Source organism: Scylla paramamosain, chromosome 15, assembly GCF_035594125.1.
Source record: "Scylla paramamosain isolate STU-SP2022 chromosome 15, ASM3559412v1, whole genome shotgun sequence".
NCBI classification, from domain to species: Eukaryota; Metazoa; Arthropoda; class Malacostraca; order Decapoda; family Portunidae; genus Scylla; species Scylla paramamosain.
Window position 1 is genome coordinate 14,331,900 of NC_087165.1, and position 14,112 is coordinate 14,346,011.

Here is a 14,112-nt window from a genome sequence, read left to right on the forward strand (position 1 = left end):
CACAGTCAAACCTTCAGCAGCAAACAAGAGTTAGTCTGCCAACACTCCTGAGATGACTGGGTAAAATATTCTCTTGCACAGATTCAAGACATTTCAATTAGGCAAGAGTCAAGGATCCAAACATCAATCATCTGCTGCTCTGAAACAATTTGTTTTCTTTTGCCTCCACTTTGGGGCTATTTGACTACTACTAGGCCATCAGTACTTTCACTTGCAAGGAAACCCAAGAATGGCCACAACAGGTACATCTTATGACATCATGAAGTATGAAACAAGTGAAGATGGATGTTTAAATGACAAAGTGGCAGGAGTGATTATATATCTCTATAAATACACCAAGCAGGATGGACAAGTAGTTATGCACAAAAAATTGCATATCCACCAAAGGTTTGTTTGATTCAGATCACTGATGTCAAGATAAATGACTCAAAACTGCATATAATCCCAGAGTCTCAAAGAGTACTTAATGCCTCATTTTAGCACAAATGTAATATACATAGGAACAGTTGGAAAGTTATGCTCCTTTCCTTGGTATTGGTTAAAACACCAAAGTAGGAGATATACATCTACAGTACTTAATTTTTTTTCATGCTTAAATAGAAATCAGCACCACAAAATTCAAGGCTTCATGAAATGACACATCCATCACAAAGGAAGATTAAAGACTTTTCTAGTTTCAATTAAGAGCATTATGGCAGCTCTTCCACTGATATCCATCTGACAACTCCATCTTATAAATGCATATGTATTTGCATATAAATGCAGAGAATACAGTAATAAATTCTCCACGTATATCTAAAATAGTTTTAAGACATTGCTGTCTCAAGGATGATATACATAAAACCTATTGCAGATTAAATAAAAAGTAATGATGAATACTATAAATTAAATAAAACAATCCACAAGACATTATGGCTGCCTTTGTTATAGGCACATCTAAAAGCTAATAAAAAGATTCGCATGTTCAACTTGCATTGCACATCACTGGTATGACTGGAATTCATACCAACACTTTCTTGGTCCCACACAACCCAATGAACTGCCCATGAGGGCAAGTCAGCAACTACTGCTTTCAAGCTTGCTTTCATGTGCCTTAATCCTTACTTACTCAAGATTATTACTGTACCATATCAGCCTGATATAATGAGAATTAATTATGCAGTAAAGTTGCTATAGTATCAAAATAACATACTAAACAACTTGAGCAGAATAAATGCAGAAAGTTTCCCGTAGTATTTGTAAGAAGAGCCATACTGCAAAGAAATGTCAGTTTTATGGGGTTTCTAATTTATGCACAGCTTTAATCATTACCTCTCCATTATCACATCAAATTTTCTTATCCATTCGCAACAACTGATCATAAAAAAAAATGGGAATGTATATTTAACATAAAACTTTCCACTCACAAAAATTAAAAAGTAATAAAATGTATTACTGTTATAATTAAAACTTCCATTACTGATGCAGTTGACAGATCTTGTTGTCATCAAGTACTTCACACCTCACTTCCTCACCAGGTAGTCTGCCAAAAGCTTCACACACCCTGTTAGACCTTTTGGTCATTATCAAGGCCCCACTCATCATACATTTGTACTATTACTGTCAGATTTTCTTCAAGTCGTTTGGTATACAATGAAACATCTTCAAACAAAGCAGCTTCTGGTCCTACTTTACCATAGTAGAGGGATCTGATAAGGACAGATCTGTAGGGAACAGATTTCACCACCACCTGAAACACAAAAATTATTTCAGTTCTAAGACTTGTAGGTGAACAATATTTTAAAAAATATTCAAAGTTTTTGACACAAAAACCAATTTTAATCTTGCCTTTCATCTTACACTGTAGGATATATATATATATATATATATATATATATATATATATATATATATATATATATATATATATATATATATATATCAAGTTGAACTTCTCATAAAAGAGAGACTTCATCAAGATACTTAAAAATTACATCACCATGAATGAAGGCTCTCTACAAGAATACCTCATGTAAGAGAACTTTTGACCAGATCAATCAACATGCTTAAGCAACACACTCCACAAACATTTCCCCTTACTCACAACCAAGTACAGTTCTCAGAGCATGAATTTCTGAGATGCATGCTTAATCTCAGCAACTATTCATCCAATAGCAGTCTTCTCATGAACTGGTCATTCATAGTTCCTAAATACTCTTAGAATGTCCAACATTAACTTCCTCTTCATTCCTCAACACCTACCAACCTGAAACCTATTTTCTGTCCATTAAACTGAGGGTTTACTATATTAATAAACAGTGATCTTGGAGTATACTGTCTCAGATTTGTTCTCCTCTCTCTCTCTCTCTCTCTCTCTCTCTCTCTCTCTCTCTCTCTCTCTCTCTCTCTCTCTCTCTCTCTCTCTCTCTCTCTCTCTCTCTCTCTCTCTCTCTCTCTCTCTCTCTCTCTCTCTCTCTCTCTCTCCTACAGTGTAAGACGAAACACATGTTCCCTGGTAAACAAAAGCATTTTGTGTTCGGATGCACAATCCTGTCATGACACTGGCTACAGCAAGCCGGGGTTATTTTCTATGGGTAGTGACTGTACATTGTACATATGGCAAAAACCTCTACTGCTCCTGTTTTGAGAAGGGTTTGAAGTAAAGTTGGAATTAGATGGTCACAGTGATAAATAAAGTAACAATAAGTACAAGTTGTGACATGAGAAAGTAAAGTGTGAATAAAAATCATTTTGAAAATATAACAAACTTAAATAAAAATAAGTTTTAAGATATGAAGTAATATTAAAGCCTTTCATATTTATCTTCAAACTAATGAGTCCAGGTCAGCATTTAAAATTACAAGCAATTTTCATATTCCAAATCTAATTAGTTAAAATAATTAGCAAACCTACACATTAAGTTTTATTCCACTGATAAAATTTCAAGTATCTAAACAAAACAGAAAAAAAAGAGAGATTCTGATAAATCCAAAATACCTGCACAGCTATCTACAGATTCATATGAGGCAATCATAAGAATACATGTGTAACAGTCATTAGGAGAACACCCATCTCATGACTCACCTTGAAGACATTCTGCACTAGCCAGGAGTGGTAGCGCTTGAGGGTTTTGTTGTAAGCATCTGTTGCAAGGTGGTCCAGCCTGTCTGTGGTGATGCCCTTCTTGTACTCCTCACACAGCCCCTTGATGAAGATGACTGTGAACTCCAGTGCTCTGGGGGAAATGTAAAGTTTTACAGTCCTTTCCCTTTTATGCTTTTACCTACATATTGTAATAATTACAAGAAGGCATCATATCATAACACAGCAAAAGAAACACAGCATTTCTATGAACATTTCCATGAGTAGCACCTGATTCTTTCATGTGTAGATAGAGGAAATATGAATACAACTGTACATCTGTGTCTACATTCACTAAAACCTTATCTGTTGAGTGGTTGACATTTTTAAAGGCTTCTAACCACATACTGTAGGACCATATTCACTTCAATACAGTGAAACAGACAGATGAGGTGGCAATTTAGGCTATGGGATAACCTAAAAACAGAAAAAATTTTGTTGCCTGATACCCATATTTTTTACACCTATCAGCCAGCATATATTTACAGAATATTAAGAAAAATTATATTCCACAGTTTACTGCTGTACCTGAGACAAGTACCATAATGATACTGTGACAGTCCAATACAGAATCAAGATTTTTAAATGGGTAGCCTCCAGTTGTATGAAACTCATCCAGACAATGATGCTCTTCACTGCTGATGAAATGTGTTTGACATTAGGCATTTAGGTATGTTATCTTTAAAAGGGAGGAAGGGGATCTGTCTGGTCAGGATCTGATCCCAGATGCTGGTACTAGGTCTCAAGGATAACCAGCTGCACAGTCACGTCATCAGTGACTAAACTGGGTCCCCACTGGTTTCTACCAGAAAGTAAGGTGTGCTTGACACCCTGGTAGACTAAAAACAAGACAATGCAAAGGGTAGCTGAACTCAGTGCTGAGTCTTTTAGCCTTTGTCCCCTACTCTGAGACACAAAAATAATGGATCCCGGATTCTAACATTACCTACCATCATAGTTACTTTACTGACAACCATGGTATGTTCAAGACAAGCAAAATACAAAAAGTAGTGCCAGCAGAAATATTTGGTATGAGATGATGGTCTCTGCTTCTTACTTTTATAAATGAAGAATGGTGAGCAAAATTAGTGTTCTATGCACTGTGCACCACAATTTACTACAATGTTTCATAGCTGCATTTCTTCACGAACATTCTAAATGTGATAACTGGTAGTGAATACTATTTTCTCGTGCATCTACTTGACCCAGTACAACCTCAGCACATCTAAACTATCACAACCATTATTTGCAATGTTATCTGTTATGGTAGGAGCTTCACATGCCTTTCTCTCCTTCAAATAGATTAAAAATCATGATACAACTTGGTACTGTAAAGTGATAATGTATACTGTGCATCAAAACACTGTAATGTCAGATGCACTAACATGGAAAATAATTAAATACCCAAAAACAAGTACAGTATAAACCTGAGTACAGCACATCTCCCCTCTGGACACTCATTCAGGAATAAGCTACATCCCACTCTGCAGCAAACAACAACCCCCATTCCTAAATCATTCAACTCCTTCCCTTACAGCATATAAAGCTCCATCATCCATCCCACTACCATGAAGCAAATCACACCACCTCTTACCTCTTCAGCCAAAGGAGGGCATCTACAGCAAATATGGTGGGATCCTCCTTCTCCAGATAGATCAAGTCATTAAGGAACTTGTACTTTTCTGGTGATTTGTTGTAGGTCTTGTAGAGTTTCTGGAAAGAGACATGTCAAAACACCAGTTTGGGTAATGAAAAATTACAAACCACCTCAATTTGATGTAGAGACACCTGCATGCATTACAAGGTATAGACACCTATTGCATTATTTTTATTTACTTTTCTCTTTTTATTTACTTTTACTTTTTTTTTTTTTTTTTACTTTTCTTTTTTGTGGTTTTATCCACAAAAAATTTGTGTGTTCAAGTATGTAAATATGTATACAATACATAGCAAGTATAAATTAATTTTTACTATCTGTGACACTTCCAATGGTAGGGATGCATGATCCATAAGCCACAAAACCACAAACCTCAAGGAGGTAATGCACAAAAGTCAGAATGGTAACAATTTAGGATTCTGCATGAAACTCAAGGATCACAAACTTGGACATCGTGAAACTCATGGAGGGAGGGTACTGTAGTTATTATATAGTATAAAATTTCTAAGGTTAGGATAAGCAATACAGTCATGCTTTTTACAGCTCATTTTTCTTTTGGCTATTATTTATTTCTCTTATTTTTTGGAACAGAAAACATTCATCAGTACACAGGAGGAGGTAGTTAAGGATAACACAAGACAATGATGACAGAATGTGCTTCCCTGTCCAATAAAAGTAAATGATGCATCCTGAGCAAGAAAGGTATTATACAAAACACACACACACACACACACACACACACACACACACACACACACACACACACACACACACACACACACACACACACAAACACATACACACACACACACAACAACATGCAAACACCACTCCTCAACATGCAGACACCACTCCTCCCACAAGACCTAAACAGTGTACAGTCATTACTAACACAAGCATACATAAATGACTCACCTCAATATTTCCAGCCATGTCCTTTTTAACTACATAAAATGCAGTACCAAGTAAATCTGAAAAACAAACAAAGGAAAGCACAAAGCTAAGAGGAAAGCTTCAACATGCTACAGACACACTAAATCTGTTAACTATAACAGGACAGAGATACCTCAGTGATACTTTGTTAAAAGATTAAAAGCTTATGGAGTCTTTTTCACTTACTAATTATTTAAGAGATTATATTGCCATATTTTTATGTACTTTAGGTTATATGGATACTAAATTTTGTTTTTATTCTACTCACTAAACTATGTTAAAGGTAGCCAACCCTCTATGAACTATACATTTATCTATAAAATGTCGTCCATTCCTATGAACTTGATAGGTAAGCCCCTTAGCTTATAACATTACATGTTAATGATTAATCAGTGGATAGGTAATCCCTCCCTCATGTCCCCACAACAACACACGACTGGCAATTAGTTAAGTGATGAACACACGTGACTCATGTTACTGGGCACCAGGATTTATCCATGAAGCTGATGTGAACAAATGAGTGCTGAGTAGTGATGGGCATCTCAATGAACAGTCATTTAATTCACACTCTTGTTGTTCAGAATAATGCCTGGTGTCTGACCTCCACATATGTTGTCACTTAAGGACTTGTAAGACATTTTCTTCATCTAAAAAAATATGAATAAAAAATTTTTTATGATTCACTTTATACATTTTTTTAAAATTAATCAGTTCTTTACATGGAAGGCAGACTGAGAACATATTTTAAAATCTTGGTGCATCCAGAAAATTATTTGTTAAATGACCACATACATGTTAAGAGAATATCATATTACATGTGTACATCCAAATGGTAGTAATTAATTGGCTCAGTCAACAATAGTTTAAAGTACCCAAGATTATTGGTACAAATACTCTTAATAAAATCTATATCTGTGCATTACACTTGAACTGTGCAGCAATATTATGAAGAAATTCAAACTCTCCATCACATACACACTGTATCTCTGCTATGTCAGTTCTTCCCTGCAATCACTCATTTCCTTTCCTCCCTCATTTTTTTTCATTCTTCACCTCTTATACCTTGCCTTTTCTAAGAGTGTTCCTCATAGTGAATAGCCATGACAGAGAGACATTCATTGCTCCCAATCAACATATGAAGCAAAGTTTATCATCATTAGAAAGAAATGAAATGACAATCCCTCCAAATAAGTGAGGCAAATGACCCACAGGTCAAAAATGATTTATTACCTGCACCAGTTTGGAACAGGAGCATAAGTCTTTGTGTAAAAAAAATTCAAATTAGATCTGTTGGGTACTGCCAGCTTGGTATACAGATGGATAGATTGATTTATTATTATTATTATTATTATTATTATTATTATCATTATTATTATTTTATTTATGTATTTTATTTTTTTCTTTGTTACCCATAGTCCTTGGCAGGGAAAGGCCACTGAACTGTGTCGGAGAAAGACTGATCCTGCCTTTTCATGGAATTGTTCCTTTTGGAAGGAATAAAAAAATAAATAAATAAATAAATCTTTTGTCTTTGGTTATTGTCAGCAGTTTTGTTGGTATTATAGCTCAATTTATTTATTGAAATAATGGAAACAACAAAATAATTAAAGAAAAGAAAATCATATGAAACATTGTTACCAAAGCAGGTAACAGCTGAGAAAAGAATGGCTGACAGCAGCAAGCCTCACAGTGCCTTCGAGCACCCTCAGGCAGTAAAGAGGCAAGTGTTGGCCCAGACTCTGAGATGCTCCCACCTTCAACCACCATTTTCCTGATTTTTTACTGGCACAATTTGCCTCACTGCTGAAGGGAGTGCATCAATTACTCATATGAACACAGGTACTCTAAATACCTTGCCTAATTAAATAACAAACATGGCTACCATGCCAGCTGATAACTTCTGGATATGAAATTCCAGATATGTAAGTTCCTATGGCAGAAGAGTGTAATGTTCATCTTAGAAAATGAAAAGTTAGTAACTTATTTTTATATGCATATTCCACAATGCTGTACATAACCTGCAAGAAGGTTACATTGAGTGTTAGAAAGTTTAGAAAACAACACCTTACATTCAATTGAATTTAATCCAATTCATCAATCAATAGCTAATAACAATCATGACACAGTGACACTGAATATCATGTGACACCAAATAGAATACTGAGTTCTATTTAAAAAAAAAAAATAATAGTAATTTATGATGGGTAAAAAAAAAAAATAAATAAATAAATAAATGAAATAAAAATCAGATGTGAAATATGTATTACTAGTAAGCAGGCAGACACATCAGTAAAAAATAAATGATGGCTTAGAAAAATAATAATTTTGAAGCTCATAAGAAGTTTACAGCCACTTGCAAAGGGCCCAAAGTGTCCTGTCATGGGTAAGTCCCTTCTTTTGCCAAAGCAGGAGAAAGAAAGAGAAAAATCTTCCATTTCCAGTCATACACTGGAAATACACCAGTTCAACACATCTCTGAATCAGGCCATGGAACAACTGAGTCACAAGGCCATTAAAGAGGGGCTCAACTTGTTGAGCCAGAAGGCTGCCATAAAGTGTGAACCATCTTATGTTTGCCAACACTTTCTCTGAGTGATGTCCTCACATTTGGCAGTATGTCCTGGGGATGGTAGCCATGGTTATGCTCTGGCCCACCTCAGCAGCAAAAAACTGGACCTCACATTTTTCTGTTTAAGACCTGGAGTACTGTATGCTGTATGCCTAATGAAAATCAAAGCTTTATGTAAAGACAAAATTATTCTAAACCCTTCTAATAAATCATGAAAGATAGATGGAAGACTCACATTTCAGCATATCTTTTGCCAATCCTTCATTTCCTACACTTGAAACAAAACGATGGTAAAATGAACATTAATACAGCCTATGAAAGATGCACAACAATGTCTGATTTTACTCAGCATCACAAAATCCACAGGGTTAGTGTCCTGCAGGGTTAAAGGCTACGTTGTGAGATTAATATTTAATTAGTTAATTCCCTAAATTTTTACATGGCCATATTTCATTTATATTTGATTTTTCAATCTAACAATTCCACTATTCCACCAAGTTTGTTAGGAGGAGGGAAAGAGAAAATGAAAAAAGAGGTAAAGTAATAATTTGTAAGAATTAATATGCTGCCTTGTGTATAAGTCTGTGAAGTAGCAATTTACTTATTTATTTATTTTTTTTTTTTTTCTTTGTGGGTCAGTACATATTCTTTTAAAGAAGAATACTGTCAGAGACAACTGATGTAATATAAGTCCTTCATATCCATGACCCTAAGCATTACTTTGTGTAAGCTTTGACAGAACCACTGGTCATTACGTAACTTGTCACCTGTAAAATGCCACCTCTCCTGCACTTCGCCTAAGAAGCACCAACATAATTACCAATGCATCAAAGGTGGCTAAAATTATTTTCGCTCTTCCTTTTTGTCAGCAGGAATGCCAGGCAGTCAGCTCATAACCCTCACTTCAGTTATGTACTGTCAGCTCACCGTATATTTTGATGAAGGCCTTGGACGTTTCTAGGAACTGCACTGTGTCTATCTTGCCATCCTCCGTCACTTCCGGATAGAAGGGCGAGACGTGGAAGAAGTGAGGGAGAGGGGAAGGAGGAGGAGAAGGCTCGTCACTCATCTTGGACGTTGTTTATCAGCTGACTGGCTGGCGGGTGCTGATGTTGCCTGCGCGGCGGAGTGTTGGCCCGCAACGGCACTCCAAACACTGATAATGCGGCAAATATACTCTGCGAAAGCCTTCACTGAGAAAACACGAAAAAAAAAAAAATGAATAAATAGATTTAAAGTATATATAAAAAAGGGGAAAAATATAGGTATTAAAGAATGTGTCTGAGTGTAGTAGACAGCAGGAAGTGAGGACTGACACAAAGGTAAATCCCATGGATATCATAATGGATTTCCCTTCTTATTCCCTTTTATTTTTGACAAGTTCTTCTCTATTAACTTCATCCCATTTGATGTCTCACTTTGACGCATTATTTCTTTTAATCTTCCAGCAAGTGATATAATATAGTTCATAAAAATTAAGGGCTAAATGCTTTCAGCACGCACAATGTATCTTAATTCTTTATCTATTTGTTCTCATTTCACCTCATCTAGCCTTCCACCACGCAGAATCGAACATAAACCATCTGTACTGCTTGTTTTAGGGGGTAAATAGCATATCTTTACGTATTATGGTACGAGTACATGCTGTGAGTGCGCGACCTCCTAAAGAATTCCATTACGTAATGATCTAGTCTCTCTCTCTCTCTCTCTCTCTCTCTCTCTCTCTCTCTCTCTCTCTCTCTCTCTCTCTCTCTCTCTCTCTTCCGAAATTAATCAGAGAGAGAGAGAGAGAGAGAGAGAGAGAGAGAGAGAGAGAGAGAGAGAGAGAGAGAGAGAGAGAGAGAGAGAGAGAGATTAATTATTTATTAGCCATTAATTGTTTTATACAAAATAAATACTCATGTAAATATTTTAGCAAATTGGCCATTGAGCTTGGCTCTTTTAGGGTAAATTGCATTTTGCAAGTAATACTGACGTAACCGCACGACCATAATATACGATATGAACAAAGTACGTGAGGAACAACTATATCACATGGTTACATGATATTTACATAGAACTGGATGCCGCAGACATCTTGTAAAGCTAATAGCAACTAAACATGATAAGTAAAAATAATAACATTAACATTATAGTTAATAACAATGAAAAATCGTATTAACAAGCAAAATACGAATACTACAATTAATATATAATAACAGTATCAATAAGAAACAACAGAAATACCTAATAACATAAATGATAATGTTAATGGCACTAGTAAGTAGTAAAATAATAATAATAATAATAATAATAATAATAATAATAATAATAACAACAACAACAAGACTATTTATAATAACACCAACAATAGTGATAAATCCCAATAGAATACAGATATGAGCATAAAAACTAAAATAAGGTAACTGTAATTAATGCAAAGAGGAGTGATACATGTGATAATGATAATAATTGAAACAACAAAAGTTGTCATTAATAAGCTTACTCACTATAGTTACAGAACAAAATTGCCACTACTTTGGTTTTTAAAGGAATTTATATTATCTGTAACAGTAAGAGAGAGAGAGAGAGAGAGAGAGAGAGAGAGAGAGAGAGAGAGAGAGAGAGAGAGGATATATCGTTTACAGGAATGAAAAAAAAAAAAACTTATCTTCACTTATTTTCATTGGAGAATGGGATTGGAAAGGAAAGAAGCTGAGGTATAAAGAAGTGGAAGAGGAGGAGGAGAAGCAGAAGGAGGAGGAGAAAAGAGCTAGAATAATAATAATAGTAGTAATAGTAGTAGAATTAGCAGCAGGTGTGGTAGGAGTAGTAATAGTAGTTGTAGTAGTAGCAGTTGCAGTTGTTGTTTTCGTTGTTGTTATTGTTGTTGTTGATGCTGCTGCTGCTGCTGCTGTTGTTGTTGGAGTAGTAACAGTAATTGTTGTTGTAATAATAGCAGCAGCGGCAGTAGAAAAAAGTAGTAGTAGTAGTAGTAGTAGTAGTAGTAGTAGTAGTAGTAGTAGTAGTAGTAGTAGTGGTAGTAGTAGTAGTAGTAGTAGTAGTAGCAGTAGTAGTAGTAGTAGTAAGAAGAAGAATAAGAAGAAGAAAAGGAGGCGGAAGAGGAGCAAAAGAAGTAGTGATAGTAGTAGTAGTAGTAGTAGTAGGAGGAGGAGGAGGAGGAGGAGGAGGAGGAGGAGGAGGAATAAAAGGAAGAGGAGAAGGAGGAGGAATAGGAAGAAGAGGAAGAAGGAAGAGGAGGATGAGGAAGAAGAAGTAGAAGAAAGGCTTACAAGAAAATTACTGGTAGAAAAAAAAAACTCAGCGGAGAATATATCACAGTTTTAAAGGATTATCAACCTCAGGATTACATTCAAGCAAGCCTTCGAAGATTCTGATCGCCTTTGTGCCTCATAAACAAAAGAGAAACAGTGAGCAGGATCACCCTCGCTTCAATCCCTTGCGTGGGAAGAAGACGAGCGGAGGTCACTTGATTCCTTCTATATTTATACGCTTGCGACACTCCAGTATGGAATGAAATATGATATACGGAGATAAATTTTATGTGTACAGGATTTTATACTTTGTGTATGTGTGTGTGTGTGTGTGTGTGTGGATGGGTGGGTGGGTGTGTAGGAGAGATCTCTGTAGCTGTAAATATACTGTCACTATAATTTATCATGCGAGTTTAATCGTAAGAAATAATATGATTAGCCAACATTGCATTGCATTTAGTAAAAAGCTATGTAATGAATATGCATTTCATGTGTCCTTCATGGAGCTTAGATCTGATGCTCATTTCTTTCTCAAGTCATACGTTTATATCGTCTGTATTCGGGGCAGTGGTGCGTGAGGTGGACAAGAGAAGTGTGTATTATTCCAGTGTTTCTTCAGTGTTTATAAATTCTCATGATATTTGAGTCTATAAAAGATTATATTGTGACAAAGATTATATACATTTGCTGGTAAATTTATTTGTTATGTGTTATTAAATTTCAGCTCAGTGGCTGTGCAGGGTATCATCATGCCTTACAGTGAGGTGGACATCTTTAATGAGCTTCCATCACCATTAAGAGAGGACATGGCAGTACCAAAGTAAGCAGTACACTACAGTATATAGACTCTCTCTCTCTCTCTCTCTCTCTCTCTCTCTCTCTCTCTCTCTCTCTCTCTCTTACTTACAGAATTCTAAGATTCGGTAACTTTACGTATCCTGGACCAAGGCAGAGAGAGCAAAAAAGAATGTTGATTGTCTGAGAACGACACACACATACACACACACACACACACACACACGCACGCACGCATTGTCCACAATCCATTTGTGCATTTGCTTTTACCTTTACCTTTCTTCACAGTTTTTCATTTTGTTTATTAATTTAGTACAACTTTAAAGAATACACAAGGTCAAAATAACCAATACTTTACTAAGGAGTTACCAAAGTCATTAGAGGCAGACCATGAAATTGACCAGTCGTGGTGGAGTGTCTGTATTGATCACTCCTTGGTTACAGTGTCGATGTCTTCCTCTCTCGTCTAGGAAATTTCAAACATTTCGGCCACTCACGTGACGGAGCCCCACTGGTATTGTACGCCTCAAGAAAATGAATAAGTAAGAAATCATTCGTATACGTCTTATCTAAACGCAAGCATTTTTCAGCACTGTTTGCCAGCGTCGTCATCGGCCGTGATTTGATGTTTTTTTTTTTGTCATCACCATATTTAGTTCATTTAGTTTCATTTTCATTTATTTTATTTCGTTTTATTTTGTATGTTCTACCTTGTTATTTTTTTTTTTGTTCATTTTGTCTTTTATTCATTCATTCAAAAAATGTATATTAGTATTATACACATTCATTCCTTCACACACGCTTCATTCATGCGGGTTTTCTGATCCCATCACAAAGCTACTGTCCTTTGTCAGGGCAGGGAGGGATAATCCGGCAATTTATCACTTCAACAAAAGACTTCGAGACAGTTTGGGTCGCTGACTTTGAGCATAGTTCGAAACATCTTTCGTACACGCATAATAGGTGTCCTATGTAACACCTCATCTCATCCTTGCTTCACGAGTATACACGCCAAAGAATGTCAATGACGTTTTATAGAATATGGAAGTGTGTACTCTTCCTTAAGCAACAATGAGAACATAAGTCGAAGCAGTGAACCTCGAGAACATACTGACACACTGACTCATGCTTGCCCGTCCAGATCAGCGGAGCTCCAGTTCAGACTCAAACTTCTTGATCGAGATCACCGGCGTCTCGCTAAGGATGCAGAGGAGCTAGGTCGATATCCCCTTTGCTCCTTATTCACTTTGGTAATTGTACGTCAGTGCCACCATTATGTGCCGTGACCGCTGATTCTCAGAGACAGTAGTGCAGAGTGCAGATCTCCGTAAGGAGGCAGCGGAGCGTTGATGCTGAGTGGCAGTTCCCCGGAGAGGCATAATGGTCGCAGCGTGCTTTCGTAGGTGGCCACGCCGGCCGACACCAGGTGCAAGGTACGGAAATTGCATGGTATTCTTTTTTTTTTTTTTTAATGTTCCAGTAAGGCAATCATTATGTTTTGCATATGTTCAATTGTATTCCTTGAGTTATTTACACAAATAAGAACTAAGGGGAAGATGACTCGTCATGCCACCAATTCTCTTTCCTTCTTACCTATCTCACCCTGCGCCAGCTTTTTCATTTGCATTTTTATTCTTTATGTTAACATCGTTAAAGTTTTTGCAGCGATATATATTTTCTCAAGCAGTCATCATGAACTCTGTTACACAACTACTTTACTGAGCTAGAGTTATAATAATTCTAGAAGATTAGAACTAAGAAAATACGAAAATAAGGGCAGCTGC

The 14,112-nt window shown here is 36.3% G+C and overlaps 2 protein-coding genes across 6 annotated transcripts in view; one reads left to right on the forward strand and one right to left on the reverse strand.

The window, feature by feature from the left end:
- Positions 1 to 302: 302 nt before the first annotated feature.
- Positions 303 to 9,465, reverse strand: LOC135107489 (glycolipid transfer protein-like). The gene is made up of 5 exons (XM_064017411.1): positions 9,207 to 9,465; positions 5,693 to 5,748; positions 4,715 to 4,833; positions 3,064 to 3,214; positions 303 to 1,729 (listed from the first exon to the last, which is right to left on the reverse strand). Exons 1-5 carry the CDS (start codon positions 9,346 to 9,348, stop codon positions 1,547 to 1,549), a joined length of 651 nt encoding a protein of 216 aa, XP_063873481.1. The 5' UTR covers positions 9,349 to 9,465; the 3' UTR covers positions 303 to 1,546.
- A 2,644-nt stretch (positions 9,466 to 12,109) lies between these two features.
- Positions 12,110 to 14,112, forward strand: part of LOC135107492 (galactosylgalactosylxylosylprotein 3-beta-glucuronosyltransferase P-like) — a 112,205-nt gene continuing 110,202 nt past the window's right edge. For 3 of the 5 annotated variants that reach the window (XM_064017433.1, XM_064017431.1, XM_064017434.1), the window contains exon 1: positions 13,068 to 13,761. The gene's annotated coding sequence lies outside the window, so the exon portion shown is untranslated. Of the gene's footprint in view, positions 12,126 to 12,257; positions 12,354 to 13,067; positions 13,762 to 14,112 lie in introns of those variants that run through there. The other 2 variants (XM_064017435.1, XM_064017439.1) reach the window with 1 other exon arrangement.

Coding starts and splice junctions, on each gene's coding strand:
- LOC135107489 (XM_064017411.1), bottom strand. CDS start 9,348: ATGAGTGACGAGCCTTCTCCTCCTCCTTCCCCTCTCCCTCACTTCTTC. Junction 5,749..9,206: donor GGCCTTCATCAAAATATACG/GTGAGCTGACAG, acceptor TTTGTTTTTCAG/ATTTACTTGGTACTGCATTT. Junction 1,730..3,063: donor TAGTGCAGAATGTCTTCAAG/GTGAGTCATGAG, acceptor TTTGTGTTTCAG/GTGGTGGTGAAATCTGTTCC.